The 18783-nt window shown below is 37.1% G+C and overlaps 3 protein-coding genes across 4 annotated transcripts in view; all 3 read left to right on the plus strand.

Annotated features, from left to right (window-relative positions):
- si:ch211-272h9.3 overlaps positions 1 to 18783 on the plus strand; it is a 151163-nt gene that overhangs the window by 114787 nt on the left and 17593 nt on the right.
- On the plus strand, positions 5850 to 11574 carry si:dkey-81n2.1. Of its 2 annotated transcripts, XM_087260422.1 has the most exons (6): positions 5850 to 6101; positions 6246 to 6284; positions 6377 to 6537; positions 6641 to 6733; positions 7082 to 7432; positions 8718 to 11568. In XM_087260422.1, exons 4-6 carry the CDS (start codon positions 6670 to 6672, stop codon positions 9077 to 9079), a joined length of 777 nt encoding a protein of 258 aa, XP_087116548.1. In that variant the 5' UTR covers positions 5850 to 6101; positions 6246 to 6284; positions 6377 to 6537; positions 6641 to 6669; the 3' UTR covers positions 9080 to 11568. The 2 variants fall into 2 exon arrangements, with proteins under 2 accessions (XP_087116548.1, XP_087116547.1); XM_087260421.1 differs by having other exon boundaries at positions 6027 to 6101; positions 6377 to 6733; positions 8718 to 11574.
- On the plus strand, positions 13859 to 17118 carry LOC147842955 (macrophage mannose receptor 1-like). The gene is made up of 5 exons (XM_087260444.1): positions 13859 to 14085; positions 14215 to 14253; positions 14341 to 14688; positions 16128 to 16478; positions 16635 to 17118. The coding sequence occupies exons 2-5, from the start codon at positions 14217 to 14219 to the stop codon at positions 16994 to 16996; spliced, it is 1098 nt and encodes a 365-aa protein (XP_087116570.1). The 5' UTR covers positions 13859 to 14085; positions 14215 to 14216; the 3' UTR covers positions 16997 to 17118.

Below are 18783 nucleotides of genomic sequence, written 5' to 3' on the forward strand. Positions count from 1 at the left end.
CATGAGTGTGTGTGAGCAGAGTGCATGTATGGCGTTGTAGTCCATGAAATGGTGGATTTGTAGTCTGTTAACACTTGTGAGTGTTTTCCAGCGATCTATGGTGTTTTAGATCGCTGGTGATCGTGACACCTCACAACCAAACCAAGGTGAAAAATTTCAGAGGAAAACCCATATGAGCACGGGGAGAACATGTAAACTCTGCACATATATATCAGCTGGCCTGATAAGGGCTTGAACCAGGGGTGTTCTTGCTGTAAGACAACAGTGTAAATCACTGGGCTGCCATGCTGCCCTGTCTAGAAAGGGACGAAGAGTGGGGGCGAAAGAGGATACTGATGTAAGAATTTCTGGTTATTTATGTTGAGTTAGAAATTGACTGATTGGTGGATTGTGTATTAGCTGATGCTGGACAAGCTGTGTTCAATCATAAGCATGCACTCCTCTTGAAATTAGTTTATAAATAAACCACACTTATTGTGTATGGCCATACACCCAAAGCGCTTCACAATTCTGGGGGGGGGGGTCTCTCCACACCATCACCAGTGTGCAACATCCACTTGGATGATGGGATGGCAGCTACAGGACAATGGCGCCAGTGGTCTCACCACACACCAGCTATGGACTGAAGAGACCATGATAGAACCAATTCAGTGGAAGGGGATGATTGGGAGAACATGATCTGTGAGGACCAATGGAGGGAATTTGGCCAGGACACCGGGGTTACACCCCTACTCTTTACGAGAAGTGCCTTGGGATGTTCAATGACCACAAAAGCTTATATTTGTCTCATAATGGACTTTGAGTCTGGAAATAAAGTAGATGATGACTGCCATAACTAACAAGAAAATGCAGTCTATCTGATTGAAAATTCTGATGGAAATTCAACCCTATTCTATTCTTTATTCTATTCTTTTCTATTCTTCTTTTGGCAATAAGTATTCCACTGTAATATGTATGGATGCAGTTATTTTTTCTGTTCTTGATTATCATATAAAATGCAAATAAGTTAGTATGCGTGCACATCCTCATAGTTAATTTGCTTATGTACACACCCTGTTATGACATTAAGAAAGAACAATTACACCCCTGATGTAAATTAGAAGGATGAACAGTCAACGTTATTGTTGTAACTTTATGTAAATTACTTTGACTTTGAAAGAACACTGTATTTACATATATGTTTACATGTTTATGCTGAAGTCAGTCACCTATTGCACCTGTAAGCGTATCAAGAACAGTAAAAAAAATCAGGCAGAAAAATTCAACAATATAATAATCAGTCCAACCAACAAACAAGCAAACATTTCATCTTTAAGGCAGTAATTCAATACAGCAGATGAGGAGATTATACAAGTGGCAAACAGAATAGTGTTGGTCATACTTTATTTTGATGATCCGTTTGTTAAATTTGAGTTACATTGAATCTACATGCCAATTATTTCTCACTGGATTATAAGTAGACTGTTAGGTTGGGGTTAGTGTACCATCCAAATAAAGGGTTACCATAGTGTTTTGTAGTGATGTCTACTTTAGAAAGACTACTTCATGAAGCTTTGAAACCTTTACAGATATTTTGCTTAGAATCAATAGACATCAAATTGCCAAGGTCACTTGATTTCAACCTGTGAATTGTACCCGAGTCTGCCTGAAAGATGTGGTATGGGGTATGGTTCGTGCAAACTCTTGAAAGGTTCACTTCTGATATTAATGAAATCGTAACCAATAATGGTAGTGAACCACTATGACATTCATTCATGTGTGTATGTCTGTGTATCACCTACCTTGGCAAAAAGCAGAACTGACCTTGTGGAAACAGTGATAATGTCTGCTTGACTTCTGCAGACATTGCATGATGTTCTGAAAGTTTGCCTTGCCGTCACCTAGCAACAGCTGTACACACAACAGGAGCTAGATGACGCAAGCGCACCGGGGTTCAGAAGGAAAAGACAGTGACTATGTTTACATTGACATCAGTAGTCGAATTATTTGCCTTAATCTGAATAAGACTGTCAGAGTCAGGGATAGAACTCGGATCTTCGGCGTGAGATGTTAATCTCAAACCCACTCAGCCAAATTGGCATTGTAGAACCCAAACCACAGAAAGGAACTTTCTTCTTAGGAGGAATTTAGTAATGGCAAAAAAATACTTCAAATAGCAGATAAAGTTAAAGCAAACAAAAAACAGAGACTTTTCCAATTTCCAAAAAAAATGCAAAAACTCAAAATGGCAAAAACTCAGGATCAGTAATTGCTCAAAAAATACACCCGAAATGTAAGTCAGAAAAACGTGGGTGTCTGTGGTCCTTTAGAAAAGCTGAGCAAATGTGGAGAAAGACGAAACTAGTAGTCCATTATAATATCTATAAAGACAGTCTTCATGATTTTAATATGAAACTAAAAACTGCTAGACAGACTTTCATCTCAAACTTTATAAACAACAATGTAAATAATGCTCAAACACTCTTTGCAACAGTAGAGAGGCTCACAAACCTCCCCAGTCGGATTCCCAGTGAGCTACTCTCTGAAAGCAAATGTAATGAGTTTGCTCATTTCTTTCCTGACAAGATCAATAATATCAGAAAGGCAATCAGCTCATCCAATCAGCCAAGTCGTGTCGATGTCAAACAAGCTCAACCACAACTAAAGAAATCAGACATTATGTCTGATTTCATGCCAATTAACGGTAAAATCTTAGAAGAGATCATGCAAGCTATGAAAACATCAACCTGCAGTCTTGACACGCTCCCCACATCATTCTTCAAAACTGTGTTTACCTGTCTAGAAATGGATCTTCTAAAAGTGGTAAATGCTTCACTTCTCTCAGGATTTTTTCCAACCTCACTTAAAACTGCAGTTGTTAAACCCCTCTTGAAGAAGAGCAACCTGGATAACACCCTACTGAGCAATTACAGGCCAATCTCAAATCTCCCTTTCATTGAAAAAGTTGTTTTTAACCAGGTTAACAAGTTCTTAAAGTTCAGGGGGTGTTTAGACAATTTTCAATCTGGTTTCAGAGCACATCACAGTACAGAGAGCGCTCTTATAAAGATAATCAATGATATACGCCTAAATACAGATTCAGGCAAGCTAACAGTGCTGGTATTGCTCGATCTCAGTGCTGCATTTGACACTGTCGATCACAGCATACTTCTGGATAGGCTGGAAAACTGGCTTGGGCTGTCTGGCACGGTCCTCAAATGGTTCAGATCTTACCTTAAAGGGAGAGGCTACTATGTAAGTATAGGTGACCATAGGTCAAGGTGGACACCCATGACATGTGGAGTACCACAAGGCTCGATTCTGGCACCTCTCCTGTTTAAGCTTTATATGCTCCTTCTGAGCCAAATAATGAGAAAGAACCAAATCTCCTACCACAGCTATGCTGATGACACTCAGATCTACCTAGCCTTACTGCCTAATGACTACAGCCCTATTGACACCCTCTGCCAATGCATTGATAAAATGAGCAATTGGATGAGCCAAAATTTTCTTCAGTTAAACAAAGAGAAAACTGAAGTCATTGCGTTTGGGAACAAAGATGAGGTTCTCAAGGTGAATGCGTACCTTGGCTTTAAGGGTCAAACAACAAAAAATAAGGTCAAGTCAGATCTGAGTTTCAATAGTCATGTCAAAGCAGTCAGTAAATCAGCATACTATCATCTGAAAAACATTGCAAGAATCAGATGCTTTGTTTCCAGTGAAGACTTAGAGAAACTTGTTCATGCTTTTATCAGCAGCAGGGTGGATTACTGTAATGGACTCCTCACTGGCCTGCCCAAAAAGACAGTCAGACACTTGCAGCTCATCCAGAATGCTGCAGCCAGAATTCTGACCAGAAGCAGGAAATCAGAGCACATCACACCTGTCCTCAGGTCTTTACACTGGCTGCCAGTTACATTCAGAATAGAGTTTAAAGTATTATTACTGGTCTATAAATCACTAAATGGCCAATGACCTCAATACATTACAGATATGCTCACTGAATACAAACCTAACAGATCACTCAGATCTTTAGGATCAAATAAACTAGAAATTCCAAGAGTTCAGTCAAAGCAGGGTGAATCAGCTTTTAGCCACTACGCCCCTCGCTGCTGAAATCAGCTTCCAGAAATGATCAGATGTGCTCCAACATTAGGCACATTCACATCAAGACTGAAAACACATCTGTTTAGCTGTGCCTTTACTGAATGAGCACTGTGCTGCGTCCGACAGATCGCACTATTATATTTTTCGTTTTCTTTTTCATTCTTTTATAACCTATTTTAACACATTTTAAATTGTTTTTTTATCTGTTTTTAATAATTTTTATTGTCTGCATTTTATGTCCTAAACTTGTCTTTTTTATTCCTGTTTATGTAAAGCACTTTGAATTGCCACTGTGTATGAAATGTGCTATATAAATAAACTTGACTTGACTTGACTTTACTGACTCGGTTGGTGCAGAGAATAGTGTCAAATAGCCATGTGTATAGAATATCCTGTCGCAAAATGCTAAATCCTAAACGATAGTAGTTTAATTGTGGTGTTTACATGTCAGCACTGCACTTCAATAATGCGACTAAAATCAGCATACTCCACGTCTTAATCCGATTTCTGTTTAGTTCAATTATGACCTCAATCGGAATACATTAATCAAAAAATCGCTGTTTACATGGTCGACTCTTAATCAGAGTATTGCCTTAATCATATTAAAATTGGATTATTGGTGTCCATGTAAACGTACTCAGTGTAAATACAGACCAGGCATTCAGACCAAGTGTAAAAGCACCCTGAATCACTCATTTTAAGTATTCCGGAGTCCTCATCTCTTCCCTTTACCCCGACCTTGACAAATGCTTGGTTCTGATTGGCTGATTCTAAGGAGGTTATTTTCAGAAGAAATGCTATTATAGCAGGATTCTACTGCATTACATTTCCAGTTATTTCACAGCCACAACAGTCCAAAATTACATCAAAACACAACAGAAGGCTTTGGATTGAGAGTGTGAGAAACTAGTGCTACACACAGGAGCAGTTTGGCCAATCACCACGTTGGGTTTGCTTTTTTTTTTTTTTACTAATAATTGAATGACTCATTGTGAATTATTTCTTATGTCAGTGCCATTTAATAAATTAATTACATATTAAATAATACAGAACAGCAATTTAGCCCATGTTGTTAAAAATGTGAGTGTCATTTGAGAAAGATTGTGTTTAATATCCCAATGATTTCATCTTGATTAGCTGCACACAAGCCTTGTACACCAGCCAAACTATAAAAAAATTATATATAAAATAATCTTCAGAGATGGGCGACACGGTGGCTCAGTGGTCAGTCGTGTCGCCTCACAGCAAGAAGGTCACTGGTTTGAGTCCCGGCTCGGCCAGTTGGCATTTCTGTGTGGAGTTTGCATGTTCTCCCCATGTTGGCCTGGGTTTCCTCCGGGTGCTTCGATTTCCCCCACAGTTCAAACTCATGCACTATAGGGGAATTGATTACCTAAATTGGCCGTAGTGTATGAATGTGTAAATGAGTGTGTATGAGTGTTTCCCAGTACTGGGTTACAGCTGGAGCATCTGCTGTGTAAAACATATGCTGGATAAGTTGACAGTTCATTCCCCTGTGGCGACTCCTGATAAATAAAAGGACTAAGCTGAAGGAAAATGAATGAATTAAGTTTTAGAGATGCTCATAACATTCTCCTATCAAAGTGCATCACGGAAGGCCTGGGAGATTTTCATATGCATGTAAATCAGCAAACATGCAAAATACTCAATGTTTTACACAATTACAGAAAAAAAAATATATATATAAATATCATGGAAAACAAAAGACAATGCAAATGTTAAGGTGGATTTTTCTTGTTAAGGTACTTTGGAAAATCTTCATGTGAGACTCGACTGTAGAACTGCATTCAAATGAACACATTTCCAAAGAAGTACAGCAACAACAGACAACACAGAGAACAAATGCAAATTCTCTTTAACGAGGAAGAAAAATTAAAATGACTTTGTTTAGAGTAATAAATAATGTGACAAATGAGAGCAGATATAGAATAATCAAATAGTCTGAAGCTGCAGACAGAATCACAGACTGAGGACTGAAACACACCAGCGCTGAGGTAAGAACACACACATCTATAGGCAGTACACACTAAAAAAAGACTTCTGAGTTATTTATGTTGTCTTAAAATTTTAGATCATTATATGTTTTTTTTATGTAAAAACATAAAAGTATTTAAGTGTTCAATGTGTTTCTTCTTCAGAAATGGCTCAATCTCTATATTTCCCTCTTCTCCTCATTGGTGAGTGTGTTTGTAGTTTTATTTATGGGTTATAGTTTCATTAGGTTTGACTCTGTTCTGAAAATCATTAAAGCAAAGTGTCTCTTTCACAGCTCTCTGCTCCATATCTGAATGTGTTCGGCGTCAGTACTTCTATATAAATGAGGGGAGGAATCAGACTGAAGCTCAGAGATACTGCAGAGAGAATTACACAGATCTGGCCACTGTTGACAACATGAACGACATGATCCAGTTGATGAAGAGTGTGAATGAGGCACGTGTTCAGAATATCTGGATTGGTCTTCAAAAGACGAGTGTTTATAAATGGCATTGGTCTTCAGGTGATCATGTGCTCTTTCCAAATTATGCATCTGCAGAACCTGCCGGCAGTAATGAGTGTACTGTGATGAATAATGGACAATGGGATAATAAAGCATGTAGTAATACTTATGTCTTCATCTGTTATAACAGTAAGTACAAACCCCTACAGTAACAAACAATTATTTTACAAAAGATGCTTCAAATGGACATTTAAATGTCAGAATAGTAAATATTGAAAAATAAGTCTGATATAATTTGTAATATTGGGTCAGATATGTCTGACAAACCTTATATAAACTGAAAGGCAAACAGATAAATATTATACAATATTATACTCTTACATGCTCTTACAGTAGCAACTCGACTCTTCATAGCACAGGCTTTTCTTAAACTTTCACAGCTGCTTCTGTTCACAGCCAAAGCATACAGCAGATTAAGAATTTACTAATAAAATTATGTTTTTAATTGATTTTGAACTGATTTTACTCTGCTTAAAGTGAGCACAGGACTGGTGTTTGTCAATCAGACAATGAACTGGAGAGCTGCTCAGAGTTATTGCAGACAGAATCACATTGATCTGGTCAGTGTGAGGAACCAGAATGAGAATCAACAACTGGAGAACTTCATTAAAGACAAAAACTCACGTGGATCTCCAGTCTGGATCGGTCTGTTCAGAGACACATGGCAGTGGTCAGATCAGAGCAACTCCTCATTCAGATACTGGGCTGATATAGAACCAAATAATAATGGAGGTAGTGAAGACTGTACAGTGATCGGAATCAATTCTCAGAGAGGATGGGCAGACGTTCCTTGTGATAAACGGCAGATTCCTTTTGTGTGTCATGAAGGTAAGCAGATCTTCCAAACACACTCAATCCATCATCAGCTCCAGATCTCTTAACTCTTTCCATGCCAGTGTTTTAAAAAAGGTTGCCAGCATTTATGCTGATTTTTTACTAAATTTGATGGCCCTCAGGAAGTTTTCCCATATAAATATATGATCATATTATATATCAGAATAAAGAACCAAACCTCTGCTTTAAAAAAAAAATCTACATTCATGGACTTGTGTTTTCCCCCAATTGAATGCAGGTAGGTGTAATCAAAAATGCAACATTTTCTGACAAAAACTGAGAAAAAGGCCGTACATTTTCATGAAGCATATAATACACATATTTTGCACAAATGTGTTTTTGTGAGCACACGCATGTGTGTGTAAAACTCTTCCACATTTTTAACCTCTTGCAAATCAACAGGGGTGGATCATTTCACTGTGGTTAACTCTGAAAGGAACCAAAGGAAGCTTGTATAACTCTTCATTTTCACACGCAATCTGACTTTCACTTTCTCTGTTTTATTTTTCACTTCTAAGTGACTCTGAAGTCCTGTAACTGATTTAGGAACTGCATTAGGGCTTCCCTTACCTTAATATAAATACACATTGCCATAAAAACTTGTCAATGCCAGTGAAATGTTGTCTCTAAATTAACGAGTTATCTTGTCAGTGGCTATGAAAGTGTTAAAATTGACTCTACGGGCGTACTCACACTATGCAATCCGAACCGAGCGCAGGCCCGTTGCCTGGATCGTTTGGAAATGTGAGTGCTCTGAATCGGGCTCAGGCACAGTTCTCTTGGCCAGCCCTGGCTCGGTTGGAAGAGGTGGGCCTGAGTGGGGTTTACTTGGGCTTTGGCGCGGTACGCTTGCGTGTGAGTGCACGAGGGCTTTATGATTGTTTATGAGTGCCAAAAGTGGCGGATCTGTTCGGCGAAATATCTGACTGCATGTCACCGCATCCCTAAAGACTGTTTGGCGAAATATTTGAAAGCAGGTCACTGCATATCAAACGACTGAAACAATATAACAAGAGCAATATCCGCTGTGCTGAGCGAAAGCGCTCACTGAACAGCGCAGCATCGATGACGTAAGCTTGCCTAGGCCCGAATGTAATGTGAGTGCGGGCCGTCGGGGGAGACGGGAGAAGGGACAAGCATGCTTTTGCCCGGTTCGAGGCAACTGTGCATTGTGTGAGTACAGCCTACATGTCTGACATAACAAATTCCTCCACAGTGTTTGTTCTGCATGTTGTTGTTGATCAGTCTCTCTCTAGTTTCTGCTTTGTTTTGTGTCCAGATAAACTTATTGTGATCCAGCAGAATCTGTCGTGGTCTGAAGCTCTGAGATACTGCAGACAGCATCATGTGGATCTGGTCTCGGTTCAGTCAGAGGAGATGCAGTATAAGGTGATGAACGTGGTTAAACTGGCGTCTACTGAGGCGGTGTGGTTGGGTTTACGTCACTCCTGTGCTTTGGGCATCTGGTTCTGGGTGAGTGGACAGACTGTGTGCTATCAGAACTGGGCTCCAGGGAACGGCACATCAGAGGAGGACTGTGAGCCCACAGTGAGATCTGGAGCAGTTCAGTCTGGAGGAGATCAGACCTGGATCAGCCGTCCTGAAACTGACCGACTCAACTTCATCTGCAGAAACTACTGAGAGTGAAGAAGTAAGATGAGGAATGTGTTCTGTTTTCATTTATCATTGGATTGGAAGTAATCATTTAACATAAAACAATCAGCTCTGGATGCAGTGATGTACATTGTGGATAAAGTGTAAATCTTTTAATCTGATTCAATCTGACTCAACTGAGTCGAATTAATGATTAGAATTTCCAAGATCCGGTTCACTGAAATGAGCTAATAAACCCTGATTGATCTTAAAACGTAGGTTGATCCCCTACAGTGCCTTGTTGCCAGAGCCGGCCCAAGGCATAAGCGAGCTAAGCGGCTGCTTAGGGCCCCATGGCCACCAGGGGGCCCCCAAGAGTGCATGAAATTACTAACTTTCGTTTTTGTTTTAGTTTGTTGGAGAGTTTGGTTATAGATTATGGGTGGGGCAAATAAATTAATATGCTCTGGCGCCAAGAATCGATATTTATTTAAATGTACAAAAGATCTGAATTAATAATCTACTCTGACTGCAGCCATTTACCGCTGTGGCTGCAGTACACTCAGCTGCCACCAGGTAATGGTGGATCAACAATACATCAGAGACGCACCAGCCTTTTTAACCACTGAAAGATGAGCCATTGCAATTGTGAAACTTCATACAGGAATATGGGCTCATGCACACTATTTATTTCCGCCAAAATATATAAAGATATCATTAGGACAAGAACACATAATTTGAAGGGTCTTTCATTTATTTAACCCTTGCAGACCTTTGCAAACTCTTGTAGATGGTATTTTTGCTAAAAATATTAGATAAATTAAAAAGAAAAACCTAAAAATAATGCTCTTTTTAAATTGATGAGTAAATAACTAATGTTCTCCACTGCTGGAGGCATTATAAGTGCTCAGAGAAGTCTGTGCTCACCTTTCTGAGCATTCCAATCAGTTACTGTTCTTAAAGAAAATATATTAATCTAGTGACAATGTAAAATTTTGCATGATTAAAAATAAACCAGGGCTATGCATAAAATACATCAAATAGGTTGGCCAAGTTGTAATAAATGTCTTTAGTTTACAGAAAACTAGAAAGCAAAAAAATTGCTATTTTAACTGTTTTCTAACATGCACAGTTGAAGTCAGAATTATTAGCCCCCCTGTTTTTTTTCCCTAATTTCTGTTTAACAGAGAGCAGATTTTTTCAACACATTTGTAAACATAATCGTTTTAATAACTAAATTCTAATAACTGATTTATTTTATTTGTCATGATGACAGTAAATAATATTTGACTGAATATTCTTCAAGACACTTCTATACAGCTTAAAGTGACATTTAAAGGCTTCACTATGGTAATTGTGATGCTGCTGCTCTGACTAATTTAGAGATGAGCCCTTTCAGTCACAAACCTATCTCTGCATTTTTCAGCTTGTTGGACAGCTGTGTGCTTTTTTTACACAGTTGCAATACTATAAAAATGTGCTTTTAATGAAAGAAGTCCATCTTATAACTTTTTGATGCATTTTTTACTCTTCATTTACAAAAAAATTTATATATCATGGTTGGTTTTCTTGTGATCATATTTCACAGCCATGTACTATGAATCATTGACAGTTGGTAAATACAGCAAAAATTCTTTACTTTTTATTGTTTTTGTCTTGTTTCTATTCCAAATATGTAAAATATCTTGAAGAATAAACATTTTCTAGACAGATTTTCTGTCAAAAATGCTTCTTGATTTAATTTGATTTTGATTTAAAGTGATTTTGTTAGATATTTGAACTAGAAAATACAAAAAGTATATGTAAGAAAAAAAGCATATTTTATAATGTAAGCAACACAGCTACAGTAAATAAAATTGATAATGCGTGTTTTAAATTTAAAGTATGCAAATAATCAAGGATTAACGATAATTTATCATATTGTCTGCACCAAGGGGGCCCCAAATAAAATTCTGCTTAGGGCCCCCTAAAGGCTTGGGCCGGCCCTGCTTGTTGCTGCCATGTTATTGGCTATTTAGAAATTTGTTTTAATGAGAAGTTGGACAGGTGTACCTAATAAAGTGACTGTTAAGTCTAGTTGTCTCTCACTCTTTGTGTCACTGCTCTCTCTCTCTCTGTTCTGTTCCCAAGTTGCCCTGCCCTAATTAGATGTACCTCAGCCAAGCGCTGTGATTGGTGCCCAGAAAAAGCAGCATCTTTAAAAAATGAGACAGATCACAGGGGAAAGATGAAGAGCATTTACCAGAGTTTTTAAGTTGTTGAAAAGCTGTTTAGGGCCCAATCATATACCCGGTGCAAGGTGTTTTGTCGTTTTGATGTTTTGCGCCACGCTGTTTAAATAGCAAATGCATTTGCGCTCATATGTGCACCCATAGGTGTTCTGGTCTAAGAGGCGCATTGCTATTTGGAGGAACTAAAATTGACTGTTCAATTGACCAGCAGGTCCAGTGCCTAGTCCAGCAAAGAAGCGTTAGTTGTGTGCCGCTTTCACATTGCTTAATACACACAGGATGTACAGCAATACGCAAATATCTTTACAAATGAAAAAAAAAATTACGAATTAAAATATTACAAAAATTATTATTTTCTACATAAATATAAAAGCCAAACTTTCATGTCTTCTTCACCTCGGGGGGCTTTTTCAGTTCATTCATAACAATTTGCTTTTGTATAATGTTATTATTATTAGCAGTATTATTTATTATATCCATATTTATATTTGTTTTATTAAAAACAAGCTTAGATTTGTCCACCTGTCAGGTTTTAGACCATATGGGGCAGCATGTGTATTTGGATATAACTCAGTTTTTTGACCGTTATTATTGTTTATTTATTCATTTGCTGGAAATTAGAACTGAATTTAGAAATAGCTTTGAAACAAAAATTTGCACTTAACAAACAAATATTAATTATGTAGGCTAATAGATGTCTGCGCGTATGACACATTTCCCTATCCACGAGAGTCTCATCATTCTCATCACTCTCGTTCTCGCGCTGTAAATGCTCTCTTTAATTGTTTTCTCGCTAGTGAAGGGTTACATTTTTCCACTTACAAAATCCACCATGTAAATAGCAAATGCGCCATGGCACAACGCAACTGACTCTTAAAAGGAATGGGAGATGAGATTCTGATTGGTTTATTCTCAAAACACACCTATAACTCATTAAGAAAATAAACTCAACCCTGTTAGACCAGAAAAACCCTGTTAAAGCAGATTTTTCCGTCCTTAAAATAGCATAAGTGGATTCAAATATGCACTTAATGCTTTTGCGCCCTGCGCTTTGGACTTTGCGGATGGATCGCCAAAATAGAGCCCTAAATCCCAGTGTGATTTAAAGTATTCTGTAGTAAAATGGTGTGAAATGTGCTCTCCATTCTTCTCATCTCTCCCCTCCTTGTTCTGGCAATTATGATAGCCATTAAATCCATGTAAACTTGTATAAGTTGTGAGCTGAGCGCTGCAGGAGTGCTCAGAGCTGTAACTTAATGTTCTTCATGTTTTTTGGTAAGTTATGGTAAAAGGAAGTAACTGTAATTTATTAGTTTTGATTCTGTTAGGTAAGTGATCTTTGGGGTGGAATTAGTTAATCTTGTGTTTATTATTTTGGCCATGCTCAGCATTTTCTGTTAATACAAACTATTTTCTCACAATAAAATAACATGAACGTCATTAAATTCCAACCTGTTAACTGTTTATTTATTTATTTAAATTATAGATTTATTAATTATTATTATTATTATTTTTTAACTCCAGACCTGGATCTTGGGTTCATAACAAGGCAGCGGCTATTTGCACAATATAGCAACAAAAAGTATGGTAGATACTTTTTACAAAGTATATGCCATTTACACTTTTAGTGTTTCTAGAAGGTAGACACTATTTGCATTATTACTAAAAGTATGGTACTATTTACACAAAAAATTAAGCATACGTTTACATGGACATCAGTAATCAAATTATTTGACAATATAATTAAGAAAATAATAAGATTAAGGTGTTAACATGAGCTGCTTTTTGAATGTTTTTTTTCATGATGCTGTTTTACATGTTATATAGCACATAATTAAATTAACGTCATTGCATCACTGCGCTATTCACATTTCCTCTGGAGTTTCATGTAATTTTTTTTTTTTTTTTTTTAATTTGTCGACTTTAAAGGGCACCTATGGTGAAAAATCTACTTTTCAAGCTGTTTGGACAAGGGAATGCAACATAAAGAGGACACATAAATCCAGTTTCTTAGTAAATTTAGTTCAACACAATAATCAAGCAAATCACATTTGAAAACTAAGCAAGCAAAAATAAAGAGTGAAAACTCACGATCTCCAACAAATATCCAACACTGACGCAACAAATAACAAAGCATAATTAAGTAAGACTTAAAGAAAGAAAAAGGCAGGAAATTAAAATAAAATAAAGAAAGCTTGATGGCTGGCAGTGAAGTCTCCTCTCTCCACTCAAGGTCGGTCTATAATTATAGCCACTTTGCATTAGCACAACTTGCCTCACATGCCCAGAGGTGGACCTACCAGACTCCAGGAAACAAACAGTGAGTGACATCAATCATTACACATGCACAAGCAGGCAACAGCCGTAACAAGGCTTACTGACACTAACTAACAGTATACAAATAAGAGGAAAGAAATAGATAAATAAACAAATATAGAGGTCTGAAATATGAAACAGCGGCTTTAAGGGTCATAAACAAATGATTTGATGTGCTGAATGAAGGATGAGAGCAGATATAGAACAATCACATAGTTCAGGTGGATTTATCATGCAAAGCCACTATAGAAAAGCTTCACTCTAAGAAATATAGACTCGACTCTTGACCACATTCAAATAAACTCACTTCAGAAGGATTTAACAACACAGAGGAGAAAATATGCAAATACACCAGAACGAGGAAGAAAAATCAATATGTCTTTTGTTTAGAGTCATAAACAAATAATGTGACGTGCTGAATGACGGATGAGATGTAGATATAGAATAATCAGTCAGAAGCTGCAGACAGAAGCATCAGACTGAGGACAGAAACACACCAGCTCTAAGGTAAGAACACACACATCTTTATGTTACACTTTAGTTATTCTTCATTATTATCACATTTGTTTCTCTTTTAAGTGTTCTAATTCTGTTTCTATCTGATTGCTTACATTTATCCATGTGTTTCTTCCCCAGAAATGGCTCAATCTCTATATTTCCCTCTTCTCCTCATTGGTGAGTGTGTTTGTAGTTTTTTTATGGTTTATAGTTTCATTAGGTTTGACTCTGTTCTGAAAAGTATTAAAGCAAAGTTTCTCACAGCTCTCTGCTCCATATCTGAATGTGTTCAGCATCAGTATCACTTTATAAATGAGAAGAAGAACTGGACTGATGCTCAGAGTTACTGCAGAGAGAATTACACAGATCTGGCCACTGTTGACAACATGAACGACATGATCCAGCTGAAGAAGAGTGTGAATTATGGACCTGCCTGGATTGGTCTGCAGGGTACAAATGATTATAAATGGCATTGGTCTTCAGGTGATCCAGTGCTCTTTCTGAACTGGGGATCTGGAAGGCCAGACGGCAGTGGCAACTGTACTGTTATGAATAATGAAAAATGGTTTGTTAAGCCATGCAATAATCCGTCATCCTTCGTTTGCTACAACAGTAAGTACAAAGCAAGTTATTCTATAATTTGTTATAAAATAACAAATATTCATTTAACATTAAAATAGAACTTTAAATGTGACAATAAACATTTTTTAAACATATTAACAGGAGTTTTGTTCTAACCAACACCTCGAATTTGCATATTAGAAATGCCCTCTATTTCACGAAGGTGAACAAAAAACTATGACAATCACCTCAGGTACACCTCATGTGCTTTATGCAGTGTTAAATGCTAATAATGTGAGTTTAAATGCTATTTTACATGATATTTATATACTGATAGCATCAGCAGATAGTTCACCTCAGATCTGGAAAATAGAATAATCCAGTGTTTCTCAACTGGTTAGTCGCGGAGTGTGTTAAAAAAAAACAAAAACAACAAAAGTTTAATTTTTTACTTATTTTTGCTTATATCGGACTTTTATTTTGATATGCGTGCATGTCAACCCTACTGTTTGACATGTGATATTTCATTTAATTATTGCAACAAATATGTCAAGCGTAAGTACGACCCAGAATATGTAAAGTATGGATAAATATATTGACAACAAAAAAGACTTAAAGCCTCAGTGTCATATGTAGTGAGGTGCTCTCATGAGAGAGCATGAAGCCTTCTAAATCAAAATAACATTTAGAAACCAGAAAACACGTTTTATTAACAGTTTATTATTAACAGTATTTGTCATTTTTACTTTGTAATATTTCTATAATTTGATCCATTTTGTTAAATGAAAACAATAAAATATTGTTTATTTGTAAGTCTTGGTGAATTTCTTATGATTTATCTGTCACTACTTGTTTATGCTAACAAATAAATACAAATTAAGTATAATTCCTAAAATTGTATTATAGAATATTTATTATAGAATTTAGATTCCTAAAAATTTGGGTCGCGGCTTGATGATCATGTAAAAATGTGGGTCCCATGGCCAAACCAGTTGAGAACCCCTGGAATAAACCATTTGAAATTCAGCTTTAGAACTAAACACATATCCGTGATTCAGCATCTACATTTAAAAATGTTAAAGAGGTTTAATATGTATTAAACATATTATAAACATCACCATTTTATGAGTGAGTGCATATTCTGTGCTTCTGAATGGCTGTATTTAAATTTCTGTCGTGTTTCGTCTGGTGCAAACAGCCAAATTGCTCATCACTGTGTATCTCGTCACATAATGTGTTGTTAGGACTTGCGGTTACATTGTAACCTGCTCACCTAATGTTTACGTTCATAATATTTATATTATTTGCCAATTAATAACCTCATGTGGAACTCTGAATCTGCATCTCATTTCGGAGTGTAACTGTCCACCAGAGGTCACATTTCAGCACCTATAAACTTTCACCTCAGCTTCTAATCATACACAAGGCATACAGTGTACTAATAATAAAATGATTAAAAAAAAAAATGTTTTTAATTGATTTTCCTAAAGTGAGCAGAGGACTGGTGTTTGTTGATGAGAAAAAGAACTGGAGAGATGCTCAGAGTTACTGCAGACAGAATCACACTGATCTGGTCACTGTGAGGAACCAGAATGAGAGTCAACAGCTGGAGAAGTTCATTAATGACAGTCAGACATCTGTTTCTGATGTCTGGATCGGTCTGTTCAGAGACACGTGGCAGTGGTCAGATCACAGCAACTCCTCATTCAGATACTGGAAAACCAATCAGCCTAATGCTCCTGATGATGAACACTGTGCAGCTGTTGAAATGGACAATCAAGGACGATGGGGTGACTACCTGTGTAGTGTTAGATGGCAGCTTCCGTTTGTGTGTCATAAAGGTGAGCAGATCCTGCAAACACACTCAATCCATCATCAGCTCCAGATCTCTTAAAGTTGACTCTACATGTCTGACATGACAAATTCCTCCACAGTGTTTGTTCTGCATGTTGTTGTTGATCAGTCTCTCTCTAGTTTCTGCTTTGTTTTGTGTCCAGATAAACTGATTGTGATCCAGCAGAATCTGTCGTGGTCTGAAGCTCTGAGATACTGCAGACAGCATCATGTGGATCTGGTCTCGGTTCAGTCAGTGGAGATGCAGTATAAGGTGATAAACGTAGTTAAACTGGCGTCTACTGAGGCGGTGTGGTTGGGTTTACGTCACTCCTGTGCTTTGGGCATCTGGTTCTGGGTGAGTGGACAGACCGTGTGCTATCAGAACTGGGCTCCAGGGAACGGCACATCAGAGGAGGACTGTGAGCCCACAGTGAGATCTGGAGCAGTTCAGTCTGGAGGAGATCAGACCTGGATCAGCCGTCCTGAAACTGACACACTCAACTTCATCTGCAGAAACTACTGAGAGTGAAGAAGTAGGATGAGGAATGGGTTCTGTTTTCATTTATAATTGGATTTTTGAGTAATAATTTGACATAATATAACCAACATCAGCAGGCATTAATACCTTAGGTGCGCAGCAAGTGTGAAGGATTGTCACTAGCTCTAGATTAGTTGTAAGACACACAAAACAAAAACAGAAGATGTGATAATCTTTGTATGAAATCTACCTGCATTGACCATTGAATTCACATGTGTTGTGTACCCAGCATTAGAGTAGAGACATGAATTCCTCAAATCAAGCTTTTATTTGTACCCAATGCAAAATGATTTTAATTTTCAATGGTTTGTCATTAGTGTGAACCTTCCTTGAAGTGATGTCTATATAATTACCATCTGACCTCTGATCAGTTTTATACAACAATAAACATTTTAATGACACATATGGAAGGAAGAGCTGGTGTACACGTAGTTATACACTTGACCTGACTAACCAAACATTCAGTTAAAAAAAACAACAAAACAGATATTAGACAAATATATATATATATATATATATATATATATATATATATATATATATATATATATATATATATATATATATATATATATTGTGTCTAATATCTGTTTTGTTGTTTTTTTAACTGAATGTTTGGTTAGTCAGGTCAAGTGTTTAACTACGTATACACCAGCTCTTCCTTCCATATGTGTCATTAAAATGTTTATTGTTGTAAAAAATGATATTGTTGTATATATTTATATATATATGCATATATAAATCACACAGCACGTATTACTTCAGATATTACTTAAGTGTAACAGTGGTAATAGAAATTCATTGTGATAAATGACATGAAATTAAGGTAGCACATATGATTGATGCTTTGGTGCTCCCTAGTGGTTAAAAAATGCAGGCGTTTTGCTTTATGTTGTCCTTGCGCAGCTACCGTAGTTCAGCAGATGATGGCTGATGCTGCTACTGGTAAGCGTGCTCTGAACACAGGAGGGAAAACATGGTGATTAAAGTGTTTAACATAATTATTTTTGCATATATATATCAGAGTGGTTGAGTTGTCAACAAATGTATAATGCTTCTGATAGATTTAAACAGCGAATATGTATTAAGAAATGCATTATTATCAAGCTGTGGGATTCTCATGGTAAACATTGCATGTTGCTATCATGGCGTTGTATCACTGAATGACGCAAGACCACACTTAAAGTGACGGTGTTGTTTATTTCACGTCATATATTTATTTCAGTTTTGTTTGCAGTATATTGCCCTGTGTTACATGTGATATACGGTTTGAGTTGTTTCTCAGGTGTGTGAAATTTAAATCTCTATAAGTTAATTTCAATGATTCATTCATTCATTCATTTTCTTTTGGTCCTAATACCTTTATTAATCCAGTTGCCACAGCGGAATAAAGCGCCAACTTACCCAGCACCCAGCTCTTTTTGTTTTTGATAAAAATAAAATAAAAGTGATTTTATATGTTTTACGCAGCAGATGCCCTTCCAGCCGCAACTCATCCCTGGGAAACATCCATACACACTCATACACTATGGACAATTTAGCCTACTCAAACATACCTGCCCACACTCCCATTTTTCCCTGGAGTCTCCAGTATTTCAGACCCCTCTCCCGCCCGTCTCCTGTATTCTATCTCCAGGACCTCCAGCCCAAGGCTGCGCTTTGAAATTCTGTCCATAAAAATTAGATTTTTTTAAATATTTATTTATATTTAGTGTTTTCATGCCTAAATAAAATGAAAGCACAGAACAAACTCACATTTAAAAGCAAAGGGC

Source organism: Danio rerio, chromosome 7, assembly GCF_052040795.2.
Source record: "Danio rerio strain M-AB ecotype USA chromosome 7, GRCz13ab, whole genome shotgun sequence".
NCBI lineage: Eukaryota > Metazoa > Chordata > Actinopteri > Cypriniformes > Danionidae > Danio > Danio rerio.